General features: G+C 45.1%; 1 protein-coding gene across 3 annotated transcripts in view; it reads left to right on the top strand.

Moving 5' to 3' along the window:
* LOC120065420 (histone-lysine N-methyltransferase SETD5-like) overlaps positions 1 to 19,194 on the top strand; it is a 43,350-nt gene that overhangs the window by 12,286 nt on the left and 11,870 nt on the right. For 2 of the 3 annotated variants that reach the window (XM_039016421.1, XM_039016422.1), the window contains exons 2-7: positions 6,801 to 7,052; positions 8,633 to 8,735; positions 9,463 to 9,731; positions 9,920 to 9,978; positions 11,901 to 12,088; positions 13,657 to 13,695. In XM_039016421.1, the coding sequence (XP_038872349.1) occupies positions 6,982 to 7,052; positions 8,633 to 8,735; positions 9,463 to 9,731; positions 9,920 to 9,978; positions 11,901 to 12,088; positions 13,657 to 13,695 (729 nt within the window). In that variant the 5' untranslated portion in view covers positions 6,801 to 6,981. The remainder of the gene's footprint in view (positions 1 to 6,800; positions 7,053 to 8,632; positions 8,736 to 9,462; positions 9,732 to 9,919; positions 9,979 to 11,900; positions 12,089 to 13,656; positions 13,696 to 19,194) is intronic. The other variant, XM_039016423.1, reaches the window with a different exon arrangement.

Below are 19,194 nucleotides of genomic sequence, written 5' to 3'. Positions count from 1 at the left end.
CCTCTCTAGGGTACGTGAGACGGTAGCGTCCCACCTCTTCAACAGCCAGTGAAACTGCTGGGCGCCAAATTCAAATACAGAAATACTCATTATAAAAATTCAGAAAACAAAACATATTTTACATAGGTTTAAAGATGAACTTCTTGTGAATCCAACCACGGTGTCAGATTTTACTTTACTTTACTTTACACCGACCATAACGATACTTTACTTTACGGCGAAAGCATACCTTACGATTATTTGAGAACATAGCCCAGCAGACATCATTACAAACAGTAACCAGCCAAGTAGAAGAGTTACACAAGTCAGAAATAGAGAAAATTAATCCCTTACCTTTGATGGTCTTCATATGGTTGCACTCAGCAGACATTCATTTACTCAATAAATGTTCCTTTTGTTCGATAAAGACTCTTTATATCCAAAAACCTCAGTTTTGTTTGCACGTTTTCTTCAGTAATCCACAGGCTCAAACGCAGACAAAAAATCCAAATTGTATGCGTAAAGTTCATAGAAACATGTCAAACGATGTTTATATTCAATCCTCAGGTTGTTTTTAGCCTAAATAATCGATCATATTTCAACCGGACATTAACGTCGTCAATATAAAAGGTAAACAAGAAAGGCACTCTCTCGGTCGAGCGCATGAAAAAGCTCTGTGATACTTTAAGGTCCATTCAATCAGACTGCTCTTACTTCCTCATTTTTCAGAATACAAGCCTGAAACAATTTCTAAAGACTGTTGACATCTAGTGGAAGGCATAGGAACTGCAATTTGAGTCCTAAGTCAATGGATACTGTAATGGCATTGAATAGAAAACTACAAAACCCCCCCAAAAAACTACTTCCTGAATGGATTTTTCTCAGGTTTTCACCTGCCAAATCAGTTCTGTTATACTCACAGACACTATTTTAACAGTTTTGGAAACTTTTGATTGTTTTCTATCCAAATTCACCAGTTATATGCATATCATATCTTCTGGGCCCGAGTAGCAGGCAGTTTAATTTGGGCATGCTTTTCATCCAAAATTCCGAATGCTGCCCCCTACCCTAGAGAAGTTAAGTGTCCAAAGAAGGGCCAGATGTATACAGAATGGTGTCGTCTGCGTAGAGGTGGATCAAAGAATCACCCGCAGCAAAAGCGGCATCGTTGATATATACAGAGAAAAGAGTCAGCCCGAGAATTGAACCCTGTGGCACCCCCATAGAGACTGCCAGAGGTCCGGGCAACAGGCCCTCCGATTTGACATACTGAACTCTATCTGAGAAGTAGTTAGTGAAGCAGGCGAGGCAGTCATTAGAGAAACCAAGGCTGTTGAGTCTGCCGATAAGAATACGGTGATTGACAGTCGAAAGCCTTGGCCAGGTCGATGAAGACGGCTGCACAGTACTGTCTTTTATCGATGGCGGTTATGATATCGTTTAGGACCTTGAGCGTGGCTGAGGTGCACCTGTGACCAGCTCGGAAACCAGATTGCATAGCGGAGAAGGTACGGTGGGATTCAAAATGGTCGGTGAACTGTTTGTTCACTTGGCTTTCGAAGACTTAAGAAAAACAGGGCAGGATGGATATAGGTCTGTAACAGTTTGGGTCTAGAGTGTCTCCCCCTTTTGAAGAGGGGGATGACCGCGGCTGCTTTTCAATTTTTAGGAATCTCAGACGATACGCAAGAGATGTTGAACATACTAGTAATAGGGGTTGCAACAATGGCGGCGGATAATTTTAGGAAGAGAGGGATAAGATTGTCTAACACAGCTGATTTGTAGGGATCCCGATTTTGCAGTTCTTTCCATACATCAGCTGTCTGGATTCGGGTGATGGAGAAGCGGGGGGGCTTGGGCCAGTTGCTGCGGGGTGTGCAGAGCTATTTGCCGGTGTTGGGGTAGCCAGGTGGAAAGCATGGCCAGCCGTTGAGAAATGCTTATTGAAATTCTCGATTATCGTGGATTTATCAGTGGTGACAGTGTTTCCTAGTCTCAGTGCAGTGGGCAGCTGGGAGGAGGTACTCTTATTCTCCATGGACTTTAGTGTCCCAAAACTTTTTGGAATTAGTGCTGCAGGATGCACATTTCTGTTTGAAAAAGCTAGCCTTTGCTTTCCTAACTGACTGTGTGTATTGGTTCCTTGGTTCCTGACTTCCCTGAAAAGTTTCATATCGCGGGGACTATTCGATGCTAGTGCAGTACGCTACAGGGTGTTTTTGTGCTGGGCAGTCAAGTCTGGAGTGAACCAAGGGCTATATCTGTTCTTAGTTCTAAATATTTTGAAGGGGGCATGCTTATTTAATATGGTGGGGATGGTACTTTTGAAGAACAACCAGGCATCCTCTACTGGCGGGATGAGGTCAATATCCTTCCAGGATACCCGGGCCAGGTCGATTAGAAAGGCCTGCTTGCAGAAGTGTTTTAGGGAGCGTTTGCCAGTGATGGGTGGTCGTTTGACCGCGGACCCATAACGGACGCAGGCAATGAGGCAGTGATTGCTGAGATCCTGGTTGAAAACAGCAGAGGTGTATTTAGAGGGCAAGTTGGTCAGGGTGATCTCTATGAGGGTGCCCATGTTTACGGATTTGGGGTTGTACCTGGTAGGTTCCATGATAATTTGGGTGAGATTGAGGGCATCTAGCTTAGATTGTAGGACGGCTGGGGTGTTAAGCATATCCCAATTTAGGTCACCTAGCAGTACAAACTCTGAAGATAGATGGGGGGCAATCAATTCACATATTCCAGGGCACAGCTGGGAGCTGAGGTGACTGAGGGTTGGTGTAGGCTGATCTTTGGCACCCGAACAGGGGCATGACTTGACACGGTGCCGACGGGGTCTCATGACGGGGTCTCACGGATGTGTGCAGGTCTACTACTCCGTGATAGTGTTTTGCACAATGATTGCTGTGCGACAGAAAAGACCTATGCTAAATAATACTTTCAACAAACACCTCTGTAAGTAAAAAAAATAATAAATTAAAAGGGCTCAAATTTTCATTTTTAACCCTGGCTGTGACATCCGTTGAGCAATGGAAGAAATCCTCTGTTATGTGATAGAAATCAAAAAGTTGACGCTTGACAATCATTTATTCTGTGCTTTGTGCTTCTGTGTATAGGCTAACTGTCAATTGGGCAAGCACCCGAAACCCAGCACCAATGCTCCTCAATGGCAACAGAAGGGAGTGGCACTATTTACAAATCGAAGAACACATTGCCCAAGGAGTTTTCACCCTGTCAATTCCCCTTCTCCTGAACCTAGACTCCTAAAACAGTGCCGAGGGAATTTCCAATTGTAAAAAAACGTGTTCATTATGTCTAGGGCCTATTGAATGAGAGTACACACACACACAGACTTATTTTTCTTCCCGGTCAGCCTATTTCCTGAAATATGGCTGGCTGTGTGCGGAGTGAGCTGCATGGCTGCTTCACTTCGGTTTGTTATGGCGGGGGGGTCTGTCTGTATGTTTTGGTCAAGCGGTGCATGGCTTACTCTGCCTGCTAGGCTGTTTCTAGGTGTTCAGCTGTTTGTGTGTGTGTTTGTCTGTAAACATCCTGTTTCCTCTCCCTTCTTGTGACGGCTTACGTAGACTATATCCCTCCAGGGACAGGTGAGCACCTAAATCATTCAAATATTAAAAGGAATCAAAATAATTTATTAGCAGATGGTACAAGCACGTCTAGCAGAGCTCAACTGTGTCTGGGGAGTGAAGGAGAGGCAGGGGAGTGAAGGAGAGGCAGGGGAGTGAAGGAGAGGCAGGGGAGTGAAGGAGAGGCAGGGGAGTGAAGGAGAGGCAGGAGAGTGAAGGAGAGGCAGGGAAGAGAGAAACAGGAGGAAGAGGGATGGAGGGGGTGAAGAATTCCTCTGTGCTGTTCATTTTATCACCCTCACTGACTCCTCCAAAATGGCCTCTGTTCTAGTGAAGTGAAAAGACTTTGAGCCCGCTGGTAATTTGAGCCTGCTATTCAAGGCTGGGGGGAGCAAACAAGGGAAGGAGGAAGGGGGAGAGGTAAGAGAGGCCCTTCTGGAATATACCTCTCGGTTCATTGTTGTTTTGGAATGAGGCCCAAAGGTGAACTCCCTTTGAGGCCTCGCAGGGAACCGGCTATTTCTGTCCCAAAAATGTATCTCTTGTACAGCTCTCTCACTACTAACAGTCAAGTTGTTTCTAATAAGCTCTTGTTTTCTCTATGGCACTCTGGCCATATGCTATGGGATTTTATTTTTCTTCTTAAAATCACTGTTAAGAGTAACTCTTTGTGTGACCTTGCATAACTTTACATATTACGTAACTTTTCCCTAAAGTACAATTTTACGATTGTACATGCTAGATAGACTGAATCCACATCCAAGCAAAACACCGGTCGGCGTTTCTTACTACAGCCTACTGTATTTTCACAAGATAAGTATTTTATTGAAAAGTAACAAAGTCCCTCAGATTTAAAGGGGATTTCAACTCAGAAGTGTAAAATGGGCATGTTCTGTATCATAAACACTTTGTATATTGTTCTTATCAAACCAAACACAAGGTTTGAATCTGTTTGTAGCAGAGCGACACACACATCTAGGGCCACACCTTTCCACTATTGTATTTGGATTGATGTTTTCTGGGCAACAACCACTCTGAGAAAGAGTGCATATTTTTCCGCAGTCGTCACTGTTCGGCTAGAAACTGCCCAGAGTTAACTGACCTTGACGTTAGTGGAGGGAGCTAGGCTATTAGGTAATCCATTGTTGTTGCCTAGATGCTGGTAACTAGCCACTGGGAATGCATGCATGCACGCTAGTGTTAGCGTAGCTAAGGGACCAGTTCAGAAATGCCATGCATCTCAGTACTTTGACCAGGCTACCAATTACTGGACTCACCACAGGAGAACAATGCGCTTTATACAAGGATGGGTCATAAAGTCTACGTGTAGTGTCGTCTTCATTGTGCAAACCAATATTAGCTGCATTACCGCCAGCGTTACGTGTGAAAACCACTTCCTCGTGTGTGCAACAGTGTATGTACATGCGCGCGCCCTCGTGTACATTTGAGTACGTTCACTTAATTTCATGACTGTGAGAGTCAGTGAGTTTTCAGATGACCTTGCTCTATGCCAGATCCTCTCCCGCTCTCTGCTGCTGGGTTCACACGCTCCCAGGGCTGGTTCTTCTTTCTGCAGCCTCAGTCTGCTGCCTGCCTGCCTGCGAGGTGGCTGGGCGGATGAGACAGAGCGCGAGAGAGTCGGAGGAGTGTTGCTCAGTGTTCCAGAGTTGTTGTCGTGGTGTATGGATCATATGACAGCCGGCTGGATGACTCACCCTTGTGGTGTGTCTGGGCAAACACTGCCCCAGCTGGTTCTCCTTGGTACTGCACCTGGTGAGGAGGAGAGAGGCCCAGTTAGAGCTCCCACTGTAGGGGTGGTGGAGGTGGTGACTGGGGGATCTGTCTGTTGTTTTTCTCCACACTGGATATATAGCACCACTGGCCTGGGCGTCACTTTGACATGTTGGTCATTTAGCAAACCCTCTTATCCACAGCTTACAGCTCACAGTAACCCATCGGGCCCTGGTCAAAAGTAGTGCACTATATAGGGAATAGTGTGCCATGCAGACCGACTCCACTCCTGGCTGTCGTAACAAGGCCAATCTAGGTGGAGCAGCCTGCATGACTCAGCATACTGTTTGTTCTATGTGAAGTATTATAGGTGGCTCTTTGACATTTCCCCTGTGTGTTTGTGCATGTGTTTGTAAATGTGTGTGTGTGTGATTGTGCCTGTGCTGCATGCGAGTGTGTACGGGAACAAATGCCAAAGAGAGCTGCTTGTAATGAACACTGGTTCCTCATCTGATTTGAGTGGAACACTTTTGCTATGAAGCTGTTGAAGTATCAGATGTTAGTTTTGACCGTGTCATTGCTGTTACCATTCTTATCCAACTTGCCTAAGATGAAGGCCTAGGTGCCAACTCATGGTCCTGAAAGTCACGTTCATTGTTCACACACACTTACAGAACATGACCAGCAGTTTGCCAGCTGTTTTTTGTTGTTGTTGAGAGGGTTCTTTGTTAGTTGAGGCAGAGTAATGCTGCTTCTACCTCTGTAGTCCTTTTTAGGCTTGTTTTGTCGAGGACTCGCAAGGATTTAGTATGACCTCTGAGTTGGGATGACTCACGATAGTTCGTTGAGAATCCAAATGAAATGGTCCAGTGGTGTGTCAGCAGCGGGGGATGCAGCTTTTTGCTTCATTGCCAGCTTGTATCTATAATGGTGTTTTGACCATGGAGGTTTTGCCTGAATCCTGCTGGTGCTTTACCCAACTCCCTCAGGTTCATAGGGTCAGAACTGTGTTTTCTGACTGTTCTCTTGTTACTTTGTCTGTGGGTGTGGTGTCTGTGGGTCTAGTGTCTGTGTTTTTGGTGTCTGTGTTTTAGGGCTGTGACGGTCATGGAATTTTGGACTAAAAGACACTCTACTCAGCTCCTGACTGCATGTGCTGCTGCTGCAGGGAGGGGGGCGTTGCCTCGACAACTGAAAACTTGTTTGCTTAAACACCTTGCTTGTTTCAGCAAGGAGCAACGGTTTCGTCACGTTGGAGAGTCTAGTCCATGTTACAGCAGAAACAGACTCAACTGCACAAATGCCTGGGCGTCCCATCTTCAGTCACCTGTTCATCCAGGCACCTGTTCACTCCACACATTTATTAGAATTTTAAAAAATTACGTTTAGTTTATGTTCATGACGGCCTTCATCCATAACCGTCTGTTATACGGTAATTGTGCCAACCTTATGTCTGTGTGTAGGTGATTGTCTCACTAATTACCTCTCTCTTTCTCTCAGGTCTCCCCATGTCCGTGAGCCGTCGGCTGCGGCTTTGCGGCACCCCACCCCTAGAGTGGTCTGTCGTTGCAGTTCGGACCCCGTGATCACCCTCTCCCGTCCCGTCCCGTTCCCCCCTCCCCTTCCCCCCCCCCCCCCCTCCTCCCTCCCCCCGTTCCCCTCCTCATCACTGCAGGACGTCATGAGCATAGTAATCGCGCTGGGAGTCACCACACCAGAAACGTCCTACTCAGATATGGCTGCTGGATCAGAGTGAGTACCGCGCGGGCGGGGTGGAGGGAGGGAGTACCGCGCGGGCGGGGTGAAGGGAGGGAGTACCGCGCGGGCGGAGGAGGTGTGGGGGTGAGAATGCACGCATCCTTCTTCACCTTCTAGAAATAGACTTGTCAACTATGGTGAAAGCCTTTCTCTTCCATTGTAAAAATAAACAAGGTAGAAAAACCTTGCACTGATGCACTCAACCACCACATACATCACATACTGTAACTGAATAGTGATGATGCCAAGGCTAAATCAGACAAGTATTGAAATAGGAGCCCAACAGTCCACTGTTCTGCTGAACACTGTGAAGAAATGTCCCCAGAAACCACAGGGAAATGGACCTGAACCCAGCGCTGTTGCTACACTGTAGGTGGGACAGATGCAATGGACCTGAACCCAGCACTGCTGCTACACTGTAGGTGGGACAGATGAAATGGACCTGAACCCAGCACTGTTGCTACACTGTAGGTGGGACAGATGAAATGGACCTGAACCCAGCACTGCTGCTACACTGTAGGTGGGACAGATGAAATGGACCTGAACCCAGCACTGCTGCTACACTGTAGGTGGGACAGATGAAATGGACCTGAACCCAGCACTGCTGCTACACTGTAGGTGGGACAGATGAAATGGACCTGAACCCAGCACTGCTGTAGGTGGGACAGAGGAAATGGACCTGAACCCAGCGCTGTTGCTACACTGTAGGTGGGACAGAAAAATGGACCTGAACCCAGCACTGCTGTAGGTGGGACAGATGAAATGGACCTGAACCCAGCACTGCTGTAGGTGGGACAGATGAAATGGACCTGAACCCAGCACTGCTGCTACACTGTAGGTGGGACACATGAAATGGACCTGAACCCAGCACTGCTGCTACACTGTAGGTGGGACAGATGAAATGGACCTGAACCCAGCACTGCTGTAGGTGGGACAGATGACTGAGCTTCTATGGAATGTTGCTGGATCAGGCCTCCTTCCCCCTATCCATACATGTCTTCTCCTCCTTCTCCCCCCCAACCTGACTCAGGGGGATTTCACTTCACATGAAAACAATGATAAGCAGACAAGACATTTACAAAAAAATCTCCTGCTGGGATGTAATATTTTCTTGTTAGAGATGGAGCGTTATGACATTTGAGATGATAGTTCGGCAGCGCTTCGTGCACCAGGACTGTAGTTGTTAGGTGAAAGACAAGGTTGTTCTCCTCTCCCACCGAGACCTCTGCTAAAGGGCAATGGGGGAGGTGCATAACACGCCAGGAATCATGGCGGCCGACATTCCATTTCCTGAATGGTCATCATTCTCCCAGGCTTTCCTTGGCTCTTGGATGTTTTGGGCTGTGGTGCCATCTAGTGTACAGAACAAGCCTGGGAGATTTCACCCGCTGGTTGTTTACAAGCTTAGCTGCTGTATAAGTGGTTGAAAAAATGGCTTTCACCATAGTTAGACTAAATGTTTAGTCTTTCTAGATAAAATGTTTCTTCTAACTTGTCCCATTATCTGGTTCTCTTTCTATATTTAACTTCTACTTTTCTCCTGCTCTCGCTCGCTCTCTCGCTCGCACTCTCAGCCCTGAGTCAGTGGAAGCAAGTCCTGCCGTGAACGAGAAAAACTACCCCAACCACAACTGTGGGAGTGCACACAGTCATGGGTATCGAGGACTGCCATATACTGTGAGTACACGGCTCTCCTCCTCTATCACTATTAGTCTCTGTTCTATACTTAGATATCTACCTTAACTCTAATCATAGTCTCCGGTCTATACTTAGATATCTACCTTCACTCTAATCATAGTCTCTGTTCTATACTTAGATATCTACCTTCACTCTAATCATAGTCTCTGTTCTATACTTAGATATCTACCTTCACTCTAATTATAGTCTCTGTTCTATACTTATATCTACCTTCACTCTAATTATAGTCTCTGTTCTATACTTAGATATCTACCTTCACTCTAATTATAGTCTCTGTTCTATACTTAGATATCTACCTTCACTCTAATTATAAGCCAGTCTTTGTTATATACTTAGTTATCAATATTTCGGTCAAGTACCTTTTTGTAAGATGTCTCTTGTGGACTTTTTGCAGAAAACTAAATGAGTTAGTCAGTGTGAAAGCACGTAAAGCCAGTATGGCTGCATGTGGAATCTTAGGTCAGAGAAGAAAGATTATCCCTCACAACACGGCAGTCTCACGTATCTAGACAAACCAAACAAATTAAAGTCAGCGCAATGTTGGAACTCTGCAAAGCTGCTTGACACGTTCACACAGCGCCACCTTGCGTTTTCAGCTAACAGGTTGTATTGTCATGTACCATTTGGTTTGTCCTCATTTTCATTCGTCTTCCATTTTCCGTTTCCTCTTCCTCCTTTTTTGTGCCTGAACACCTGTTGTTTGAAGATGCAACAGTCTTCCGTTGTGTGTTGTCAGGATCACAACTATGGTGCGCCCCCTCCCCCCACCCCACCCGCCTCCCCGCTCTCCCAAACCATCATTCCTCGCATGGAGCTCAACCCCGCCTCCCGCTACCATGACAATGCCACCAATGGCGGCCAGGAGGAGAACTCTGCCGACAGCGAAAGCTCGTCGGAGGAGGACGGGGCTGTGGCCAGCTGGTGCCACTGCAGCCTGACGCAGGACGGCTTCCTCATCAAGTGCGAGAGCTGCAGGTGAGATAAGGTGTTCCTGAATACACTCTGTTGATGTGTAGAAGTGCCGGATGATTTTATACGTTAGCTATATTAGTGTGCGTCACCTCTTCTATTTGTCTTACATGAATACACAGACATAGTATAAGTCATATATTGATATAGCAGATCTGCAATTTCCTGGTTGTAATATTGTTCTGTGATTTCAGGGGGCTGGACAGGAGGAAAGGACTGTATGGCCAACGCAGGAAACCAGAAAATGTATCAGGTATTATGAAGGGTACTTGAAACAAACTGCATAACATACATCTTAATGTCCATCTTCCAAGTATGGAACACGCATACAGCCACAACATTAATGCTTTGGCAGTACGTACAGTTGAAGTCAGAAGTTTACATACACTTAGGTTGGAGTCATTAAAACTCGTTTTTCAACCACTCCACAAATTTCTTGTTAACAAACTATAATTTTGGCAAGTCGGTTAGGACATCTACTTTGTACATGACACAAGTAATTTTTCCAACAATTATTTACAGACAGATTATTTCACTTATAATTCACTATCACAATTCCAGTTGGTCAGAAGTTTACATACGCTAACACGGAACCCAAACCGGCTGCGTGCGTGCGCCATCGTGCGTACCTTTATTTTGTCCCCCCACACCAAACGCGATCATGACACGCAGGTTAAAATATCAAAACAAACTCTGAACAAATTATATTAATTTGGGGACAGGTTGAAAAGCAGTAAACATGTATGGCAATTTAGCTAGTTAGCTTGCACTTGCTAGCTAATTTGTCCTATTTAGCTAGCTTTCTGTTGCTAGCTAATTTGTCCTGGGATATAAACATTAGGTTGTTATTTTACCTGAAATGCACAAGGTCCTCTACTCCGCCAATTAATCCACACATAAAACGGTCAACCGAATCTTTTCTAGTCATCTCTCTTCCTTCCAGGCCTTTTCTTCTCTTGACTTTATATTGCGATTGGCAACTTTCATAAATTGGGTGCATTACCGCCACTGACCTCGTTCGTCTTTCAGTCACCCACGTGGGTACCTGCTTCTATAAACCAATGAGGAGATGGGAGAGGCAGGACATTCAGCGCGATCTGTGCCAGAAATAGAACTGATTTTAGCCCGTGGCAACACAGACGCTCGTTGGTGCACACGAGCAGTGTGGGTGTAATAATTGAATAACATAGACTTCTTTTGCAACGCTCGCACACGCAACGCGGGTGGTGTAGTCAGCCTGTTAGTTGACTGTCCCTTTAAACAGCTTGGGAAATTCCAGAAAATGATTTCATGGCTTTAGAAGCTTCTGATAGGCTAATTGACATAATTTGAGTCAATTGGAGGTGTACCTGTGGATGTATTTCAAGGCCTACCTTCACACTCAGTGCCTCTTTGCTTGACATCATGGGAAAATCAAAAGAAATCAGCCAAGACCTCAGAAGAAAAAATAGACCTCCACAAGTCTGGTTCATCCTTGGGAGCAATTTCCAAACGCCTGAAGGTACCACGTTCATCTGTACAAACAATAGTACGCAAGAATAAACACCATGGGACCACACAGCCGTCATACCGCTCAAGAAGGAGACGCGTTCTGTCTCCTGGAGATGAACGTGCTTTGGTGTGAAAAGTGCAAATCAATCCCAGAACAGCAGCAAAGGACCTCGTGAAGATGCTGGAGGAAACGGGTACAAAAGTATCTATATCCACAGTAAAACGAGTCCTATATCAATTAGTATGTGAAACTTCTGACCCACTGGGAATGTGGTGAAAGAAGTTAAATCTGAAATAAATCATTCTCTACTATTATTCTGATATTTCACATTCTTAAAATAAAGTGGTGATCTTAACTGACCTAAGACAGGGAATTTTTACCAGGATTAAATGTCAGGAATTGTGAAAAACTGAATTTAAATGTATTTTGCTAAGGTGTATGTAAACTTCCAACTTCAACTGTACATACATTTTGCCACTTGGCCTCAACCTCATGTAAACGCCGTGGCCCAGTTTTCCTGGACACAGATTAAGCATAGGCCTGGACTAAGAAGATCAAAGGGGAAACTCTATTGAAGTAGCTTTTTAGTACTGGACTAGGCTTAATATTAGTCCGAGAAACCTAAGTGTTCACTGTTGACGGGCCAAGGTACCTGTGCATGCTCAAGTCTCTCTTGTTTCTAGTGGGCGAGAGCAGTGCCACGGAGAGCGGCGACGAGGAGGTGTCGCCCGCCACGGTGTCCTACACGGCCACACAGCACACGCCCACCAGCATCACGCTCACTGTCAACCGCGTCAAGCGGAACAAGTCCAAGAAGAGGAAGAAGAGCACGGAGAAGGCCCGCGGAACGCCCAAGGGCAAGAAGATCAAGGTTGGTACTAGGAAGCGAGGGCCCAATTAACACTGCAGAGTCCCACCTGTGTGCTAAATGCGAGGCATGCCAGGCAAAAGTGACGTGCTAAATGTATTGCTAGTGGAAGGTGCCAGCCGCAACGTGGGCTAAATGTAGTGCTAGTGGAAGGTGCCAGCCGCAACGTGGGCTAAATGTAGTGCTAGTGGAAGGTGCCAGCCGCAACGTGGGCTAAATGTAGTGCTAGTGGAAGGTGCCAGCCGCAACGTGGGCTAAATGTAGTGCTAGTGGAAGGTGCCAGCCGCAACGTGGGCTAAATGTAGTGCTAGTGGAAGGTGCCAGCCGCAACGTGGGCTAAATGTAGTGCTAGTGGAAGGTGCCAGCCGCAACGTGGGCTAAATGTAGTGCTAGTGGAAGGTGCCAGCCGCAACGTGGGCTAAATGTAGTGCTAGTGGAAGGTGCCAGCCGCAACGTGGGCTAAATGTAGTGCTAGTGGAAGGTGCCAGCCGCAACGTGGGCTAAATGTAGTGCTAGTGGAAGGTGCCAGCCGCAACGTGGGCTAAATGTAGTGCTAGTGGAAGGTGCCAGCCGCCACGTGGGCTAAATGTAGTGCTAGTGGAAGGTGCCAGCCGCCACGTGGGCTAAATGTAGTGCTTGTGGAAGGTGCCATCCGCAGCGTGGGCTAAATGTAGTGCTAGTGGAAGGTGCCAGCCGCAACGTGGGCTAAATGTAGTGCTAGTGGAAGGTGCCAGCCGCCACGTGGGCTAAATGTAGTGCTAGTGGAAGGTGCCAGCCGCCACGTGGGCTAAATGTAGTGCTAGTGGAAGGTGCCAGCCGCCACGTGGGCTAAATGTAGTGCTAGTGGAAGGTGCCAGCCGCCACGTGGGCTAAATGTAGTGCTAGAGGAAGGTGCCAGCCGCCACGTGGGCTAAATGTAGTGCTAGTGGAAGGTGCCAGCCGCCACGTGGGCTAAATGTAGTTTTAGTGGAAGGTGCCAGACCCACGTGGGCCAAATGTCGAGATAGTGGAAGGTGTCAGCGGCCACATGGGCCAAATGTAGTGGTAGCAGCGGTAAGTGTTGACAAATGCCACACGAGCAGAGTTTGAAAAGGGTCTGGGTGTGCAAATGCAGAACTCGCAGCTAGTAAGAGGACCAACATCGCAAAGTTTCCTGTTTAACTTGCTGAGAAGGCTGATCTGACCGTACTCGTATATGTAATTGATAGTTAGATCAGATGATACTTGTGACCGGAAAAAACTGAAGTGTTTTAATATGCACAAAGAGATGTTGTCAAAATGAACTTTAAAAAAAATAAAGAAAAAAGATCACAGGTAATTACTGAGTAAAAATCATATCAGGAAAATGACTACTTGGCACACCCCAGCTGAGTATGCCTATTATCGACCTCTAGAGGCCAAGATAGGAGTTGCAGTCTTTTTCTAGTGGCAGAAATAGTTATTTTTGGTACATTATTTTAGATTAAACTCGGAAATGTCTAAACGTTGAATACTGAAACTTTGTGTTAAAGTTGTGAGTGGACTCTGAAATGTGGTCAAAACGTTGAGTAAACAAGTGTCTGTCTTTACAGGCCTTCAGAGAGGGTTCTAGAAAGTCCATGAGGATGAAGGTAAGATTCGTTCATTCCTGAGGATCTGTTTAGTTATATACCAATGTATACTACTACACATTTGAACTTCACAGCGTTAGTGTACAGTGGCTTGTGAAAGTATTCACCCCCTTGACATTTGTCCTATTTTGTTGCCTTATAACCTGGAATTAAAATATATTTTGGGGGGGATTTGTATCATTTGATTTACACAACATGCCTACCACTTCGAAGATGCAAAATATTTTTCTTTGTGAAACAAACAAGAAATAAAACAAAAAAACATGCATAACTATACACCCCCCAAAGCCAATACTTTGTAGAGCCACCTTTTGCAGGAATTACAGCTGCAAGTCTCTTGGGATATGTCCCTGTAAGCTTGGCACATCTAGCCACTGGGATTTTTGCCCATTCTTCAAGGGAAAACGGCTCCAGCTCTTTCAAGTTGGATGGGTTCCGCTGGTGTACAGAAATCTTTAAATCATACCACAGATTCTCAATTGGATTGAGGTCTGGGCTTTGACTAGACCAGTCCAAGACATTTAGCTGTTTCCCCTTAAACCACTTGAGTGTTGCTTTAGCAGTATGCTTAGGGTCATTGTCCTGCTGGAAGGTGAACCTCTGTCCCAGTCTCAAATCTCTTGAAGACTGAAACAGGTTTCCCTCAAGAATTTCCCTGTATTTAGCGCCATCCATCATTCCTTTAATTCTGACCAGTTTCCCATGGGGATGTTATTCTTGGGGTGATGAGAGGTCTTGGGTTTCCTTGATGGCTAAAAAGCAAAATTTTAGTCTCATCTGACCAGATACCTTCTTCCATACGTTTGGGGAGTCTCCCACATGCCTTTGGCGAACCACAAATGTGTTTGCTTATTTTCTTCTTTAATCAATGGCTTTTTTTTGGCCACTCTTCCGTAAAGCCCAGCTCTGATTGACCGTCATCTTGAACTTATTCCATTTTCTAATAATTGCGCCATCAGTTGTTGCCTTCTCACCAAGCTGCTTGCCTATTGTCCTGTAGCCCATCCCAGCCTTGTGCAGGTCTACAATTTTATCCCAGATGTCCTTACACAGCTCTCTGGTCTTGGCCATTGTGTAGACGTTGGAGTCTGTTTGATTGAGTGTGTGGATAGGTGTCTTTTATACAGGTAACAAGTTCAAACAGGTGCAGTTAATACAGGTAATGAGTGGAGAACAAGAGGGCTTCTTAAAGAACAGGTCTGTGAGAGCCGGAATTCTTACTCGTTGGTAGGTGATCAAATACTTATGTCATGCAATAAAATGCAAATGAATTACTTAAAAATCATACAATGTGATTTTCTGGATTTTTGTTTTAGATTCCGTCTCTCACAGTTGAAGTGTACCTATGATAAAAATGACAGACCTCTACATGCTTTGTAAGTAGGAAAACCTGCAAAATCGGCAGTGTATCAATACTTGTTCTCCCCACTGTAGATAAAATTAATCACTAACCTTTGATGATCTTCATCAGATGACACTCATAGGACTTCATGTTACACAATACATGTATGTTTTGTTAGGTAAAGTTCATATTTATATCCAAAAATCAGAGTTTACATTGGCGCCTTACATTCAGAAGTCACAAAACATCCTTTGATTTTGCAGAGAGCCACATCAATTTACAGGAATACTCATAATAAACATTGCTAAAAGATACAACTGTTATGCATGGAATTTTAGATGCACTTCTCCTTAATGCAACCGCTGTGTTAGATTTCAAAAAAGTTTACGAAAAAAGCAAACCCATACAATAATCTGAGTCGGCGCTCAGAGCCCAATCAAGACACAAATATAGCCGCCATATTATGCAGTCAACAAAAGTCAGAAGTAACAATATAAACATTCACTTACCTTTGATGATCCTCATCAGAATGCACTCGCAGGAATCCCAGTTCCACAATAACTGTTCGATAATGTCCATTTATGTCCAAATTCTTCCTTGTTGTTCTAGCGTTCAGTACACTTTCCAAACTCACGACGCGCGGGCAGGTCCAGCAGAAAGTACTGACGAAAAGTTAAAAAAGTTATATTACAGTCTGTAAAAACATGACAAACGAATTATTGAATCAATCTTTAGGATGTTTTTAACATAATTCTTCAATAATGTTCCAACCGGAGTATTCCTGTGTCTTCAGAATTGCGATGGAACAGAGATCTTTCTCACGTGAACGCGCATGGTCACTTCATGACAGACCTGACTCATTCCTCTCTCCTTCGGCCCCACTAAACAGTAGAGGCATCAGACAAGGTTCTAACGACTGTTGACATCTAATGGAAGCCTTAGGAAGTGCCAAATTACCAATATCCCACTGTATCTTCAATAGGAGCTGAGTTGAAAATCGACCAACCTCAGATTTCTCACTTCCTGGTTGGATTTTTTTCTCAGGTTTTTGCCTGCCTGATGAGTTCTGTTGTAGTTCTGTTACAGAACTGATGAGTTCTGTTGTTCTGAGTACAGAGATTACCTGCAATGACAACAAGCTCAGTCCGATGATGCTGTGACACACCGCCCCAGACCATGACGGACCTTCCACCTCCAAATCGATCCCGCTCCAGAGTACAGGCCTCGGTGTAACGGTCATTCCTTTGACGATAAACGCGAATACCTAGGATAGGATAAAGTAATCCTTCTAACCCCCCCCCCCCTTAAAAGATTTAGATGCACTATTGTAAAGTGGTTGTTCAACTGGATATCATAAGGTGAATGCACCAATTTGTAAGTCGCTCTGGATAAGAGCGTCTGCTAAATGACTTAAATGTACTCAGACATCATTCAAACAGTTTTAGAAACTTCAGAGTGTTTTCTATCCAAATATACTGATAATATGCATATTCTAGCCTTTATGGCTTTGTAGCAGGCCGTTTACTCTGGGCATGCTTTTCATCCGGACGTGAAAATACTGCCCCCTACCCCAAAGAAGTTAACGTGTAAATATTTGTATGAACATAACAAGATTCAACAACTGAGACATAAACTGAACAAGTTCCACAGACCTGTGACTAACAGAAATGGAATAATCACTAACCTTTGATCTTCATCAGATGACACTCATAGGATTATTATTATTTGACCATGCTGGTCATTTATGAACATTTGAACATTTTGGCCATGTTCTGTTATAATCTCCGCCTGGCACAGCCAGAAGAGGACTGGCCACCCCTCATAGCCTGGTTCCTCTCTAGGTTTCTTCCTAGGTTTTGGCCTTTCTAGGGTGTTTTTCCTAGCCACTGTGCTTCTACACCTGCATTGCTTGCTGTTTGGGGTTTTAGGCTGGGTTTCTGTACAGCACTTCGAGATATTAGCTGATGTACGAAGGGCTATATAAAATAAATTTGATTGATTGATTGTGTCCCTGAACAAAGGGGGGGGGGGTCAAAATCAAATGTAACAGTCAGTATCTGGAGTGGCCACCAGCTGCATTAAGTACTGAAGTGCATCTCCTCCTCATGGACTGCACCAGATTTGCCAGTTCTTGCTGTGAGAACACTGACATTCCTGTCTTGCAGGAAATCACGCACGGAACGAGCAGTATGGCTGGTGGCATTGTCATGTTGGAGGGTCATGAGCCTGCAGCAAGGGTACCACATGAGGGAGGAGCATGTCTTCCCTGTAACGCACCGCGTTGAGATTGCCTGCAATGACAACAAGCTCAGTCCGATGATGCTGTGACACACCGCCCCAGACCATGACGGACCTTCCACCTCCAAATCGATCCCGCTCCAGAGTACAGGCCTCGGTGTAACGGTCATTCCTTTGACGATAAACGCGAATCCGACCATCACCCCATGTGAGACAAAACCACAACGTCAGTGAAGAGCACTTTTTGCCAGTCCTGTCTGGTCCAGCGACAGTGGGATTGTTTCCATAGGCGACGTTGTTGCCGGTGATGTCTGGTGAGGACCTGCCTTACAACAGGCCTACAAGCTCCCAGTCCAGCCTCTCTCAGCCTATTGCGAACAGTTTGAGCACTGATCGAGGGATTGTGTGTTCCTGATGTAACTCGTGCAGTTGTTGTTGCCATCCTGTACCTGTCCCGCAGGTGTGATGTTCAGATGTACCAATCCTGTGCAGGTGTTGTTACACGTGGTCTGCCACTGCGAGGACGATCTGCTGTCCGTCCTGTCTCCCTGTATCGCTGTCTTAGGTGTCTCACAGTACGGACATTGCAATTTATTGCCCTGGTCACATCTGCAGTCCTCATGCCTCCTTGCAGCATGCCTAAGGCACGTTCACGCAGATGAGCAGGGACCCTGGGCATCTTTCTTTTGGTGTTTTTCAGTCAGTAGAAAGGCCTCTTTACACGGAACCCAAACAGGCTGCGCTATCGTGCATAAATTTATGTTGTCCCCTTACACCAAATGCGATCACGACACGCAGGTTAAAATATCAAAACAAACTCTGAACCAATGACATTAATTTGGGGACAGGTTGAAAAGCATTAAACATGTATGGCAATTTAGCTAGTTAGCTTGCACTTGCTAGCTAATTTGTCATATTTTGCTAGCTTGCTGTTGCTAGCTAATTTGTCCTGGGATATAAACATTAGGTTGTTAATTTACCTGAAATGCACAAGGTCCTCTACTCCGACAATTAATCCACGCATAAAACGGCCAACCGGATCGTTTCTAGTCATCTCTCCTCCTTCCAGGCTTTTTCATCTTTGAACTTATATGGTGATCGGCATCTAAACTTTCATAGTATTACCACGACTACTGGCAAAACAGTTCGTCTTTCAATCACCCACGTGGGTATAACCAATGAGAAGATGGAACGTGGGTACCTGCATCTATAAACCAATGAAGAGATGGGAGAGGCAGGACTTTCAGCGCGATCTGCGTCAGAAATAGAAAGGAGTTCTATTTTAGCCCTTGGCATCCTAGACACTCATTGGCGCGCGCAATAATTAAATAACATATTTCTAAATGTATTTTGCGATGTGTCCGGTCTGGTCAGCATGTTAGTGTCCTAAGTTTTCATAACTGTGACCTTAATTGACTTCCGTCTGTAAGCTGTTAGTGTCTTAACGACCGTTCCACAGGTGCATGTTCATTAATTGTTTATGGTTCATTGAACAAGCATGGGAAACAGTGTTTAAACCCTTTACAATGAAGATCTGTGAAGTTATTTGGATTTTTACGAATTATCTTTCAAAGACAGGGTCCTGAAAAAGAGACGTTTATTTTTTTTGCTGTGTTTATATTCTGAGATCACGTGACACTTAGATTGAACACAGGTGGACTAATTATGTGACTTCTGAAGGTTGCACCAGATCTTTTGGTTGCACTACTTTTCCGTAGTCATTTTTTATATTTTTTAAACAAGTTATTTTTCATTTCACTTCACCAATTTGGACTATTTTGTGTGTCCCAATTACATGAAATCCAAATAAAAACCCATTTAAATTACAGGTTGTAATGCAACAAAATAGGAAAAACGCCAAGGGGGATGAATACTTTTGCAAGGCACTGTATGGGGGGAAGACTAAACGTTGTCATCAG

Source organism: Salvelinus namaycush, chromosome 20 (genome assembly GCF_016432855.1).
Source record: "Salvelinus namaycush isolate Seneca chromosome 20, SaNama_1.0, whole genome shotgun sequence".
NCBI classification, from domain to species: domain Eukaryota; kingdom Metazoa; phylum Chordata; class Actinopteri; order Salmoniformes; family Salmonidae; genus Salvelinus; species Salvelinus namaycush.
Note: the sequence above shows the minus strand (reverse complement) of the source record. Positions and strands in the feature narration are given on the sequence as shown.